The 1,697-nt window shown below is 51.1% G+C and overlaps 1 protein-coding gene across 1 annotated transcript; it reads right to left on the bottom strand.

Moving 5' to 3' along the window:
- Positions 1-157: 157 nt before the first annotated feature.
- LOC105555740 lies at positions 158-1,033 on the bottom strand. Its single transcript, XM_012002781.1, has one exon. It carries the CDS (start codon positions 1,031-1,033, stop codon positions 158-160), a length of 876 nt encoding a protein of 291 aa, XP_011858171.1.
- Positions 1,034-1,697: the final 664 nt, after the last annotated feature.

Here is a 1,697-nt window from a genome sequence, read left to right as displayed (position 1 = left end):
TGGGCAATTGCAACGTGGTCAAACGGGACCGTGGTCAATCGGGACCGTGGTCAATTGCAACGTGGTCAATTGGGACCGTGGTCAATCGGGACCGTGGTCAATTGCAACGTGGTCAATATCAACGTGGTCATACACAACGTGGTCGATAGTAACGTGGTCAATCGGGACTGTGGTCAATATTAACGTGGCCAAACGGGTGCCACTCGTCAAAGCTAGGTGGATCGGTGTTGTCGTTCAACGACCCCTCCCATTCGCGACGCGACTTTGGATCGAGCAGTTCGGAGGCGAGGAACACGAAAAGATCCTCGGACTTGTTTATCGGGCGCCCGATGCCCTCCAACGTACCGACCGTGTTTACCACGCAATGGTATAGCTTCCGTAGCTCGGTCGCTGACTCACCCTTCATTTTGGAGAACGATGTGAAGGTCGCGAAAACGGAACGTACCATGATCCGCTTGTTTTCGTAGAAACCTTGAAGGGCTGACCAAGCTCGAGAAAAGTTTTTGTCGATCGTTGGTAGAGCTCTGACATGTAACTCTGCTTCTCCTTTCAGGCACCCCTTCAAGTAGTGTAGCTTCTCCACCTCACTGAGGGAGGCGTCTCGGCTAATGATTGATGTGAAGAGGTCTCGAAAGGATGGCCATTCCTCGTACTTGCCACTGAAGGTTGGCAATTGGATGCGTGGTAAAGTCGTCTTGTTTGCTGCAGAGTCACTCGGCAGTTTCTTAGTCTCCCCGAGGGCAGGTAGGCTTGCTTCCCAAGCGAGCAGCAAGGCTCGTTGATGCACGTACGTGTTTTCGACCTCTGAAGAGACGTCGCTCGTCAAGTACTCGTGGTCCGCCAGTGCGGCGGCGTGATTTGAAAGCAGCGCGTCGTGTCCGCTCTCGAATCTCGTCCACTTGTCTTCGAGTAGCTTGAGCGCGGTCGCGATATGAGCTCGAGTGATGTTCGCCTGTCCTGTCTTCTTTAAATTGTCACAGGTACGCCCTATGCGACCATGAAGGTCGAGCTGTTTCATTACACCCTGTTCCATCTTGTAGGCACTGCGCTCACCAGAACACGATCGGTTGCGAGGCAGTCACCCCAGCGCGGGCTTGAAGGACGGAATCCGGCTCGAAGGACCAAAAATGATGGAGTCGGGTAGAGCGAGCACGTGGAGCAAGATTAAACGGATGAATTAAACAAGACAGAATGTAACATAGGCTTCACTTTAATTCCTTAAAACGCACAACGAAAATTAACAAAAAAACTGTGAACAGTGACTGAATCCGCGCACGCACGTGTGACTTCTCTCTCACGAAAACTGTCGAGCGAATGGTCCCGCGGCAAATTGCGCCAGGCCTTTTATATCGCGAGAAGGTCTGGAAGCTTCGATGTTCGCGAAGGAACAGGTCCCGTTAATCGGACGGTTTTCGAAAACACTTGTGTTTAAGGATGAGGTTGCAATTTTCAGGTCGCCGGATTGGTCGGGGCGACTAGTGCGGGCAGCCACCATTGGCGCCGAGTCGCGATTCCCGCCGCGCGAAGCGAGCTGTCGTTGGCGCACGAGCGAGCCGAGCTCTGCGTGTCGGCACGCGCCAAATTCGTACGCGGCTAAAGCACCTCATCCGCAACAATGTTAAATAAATATTTTAATAAAAATCAAGTAAATAAAAATATAATATTACAAATATTAACAATTTCAATTTTATTATAAA

Source organism: Vollenhovia emeryi, unplaced genomic scaffold, assembly GCF_000949405.1.
Source record: "Vollenhovia emeryi isolate VEMERY1.0 unplaced genomic scaffold, V.emery_V1.0 DF940794.1, whole genome shotgun sequence".
Taxonomy (NCBI): Eukaryota; Metazoa; Arthropoda; class Insecta; order Hymenoptera; family Formicidae; genus Vollenhovia; species Vollenhovia emeryi.
This window is presented reverse-complemented; position numbering and strand designations above follow the sequence as displayed.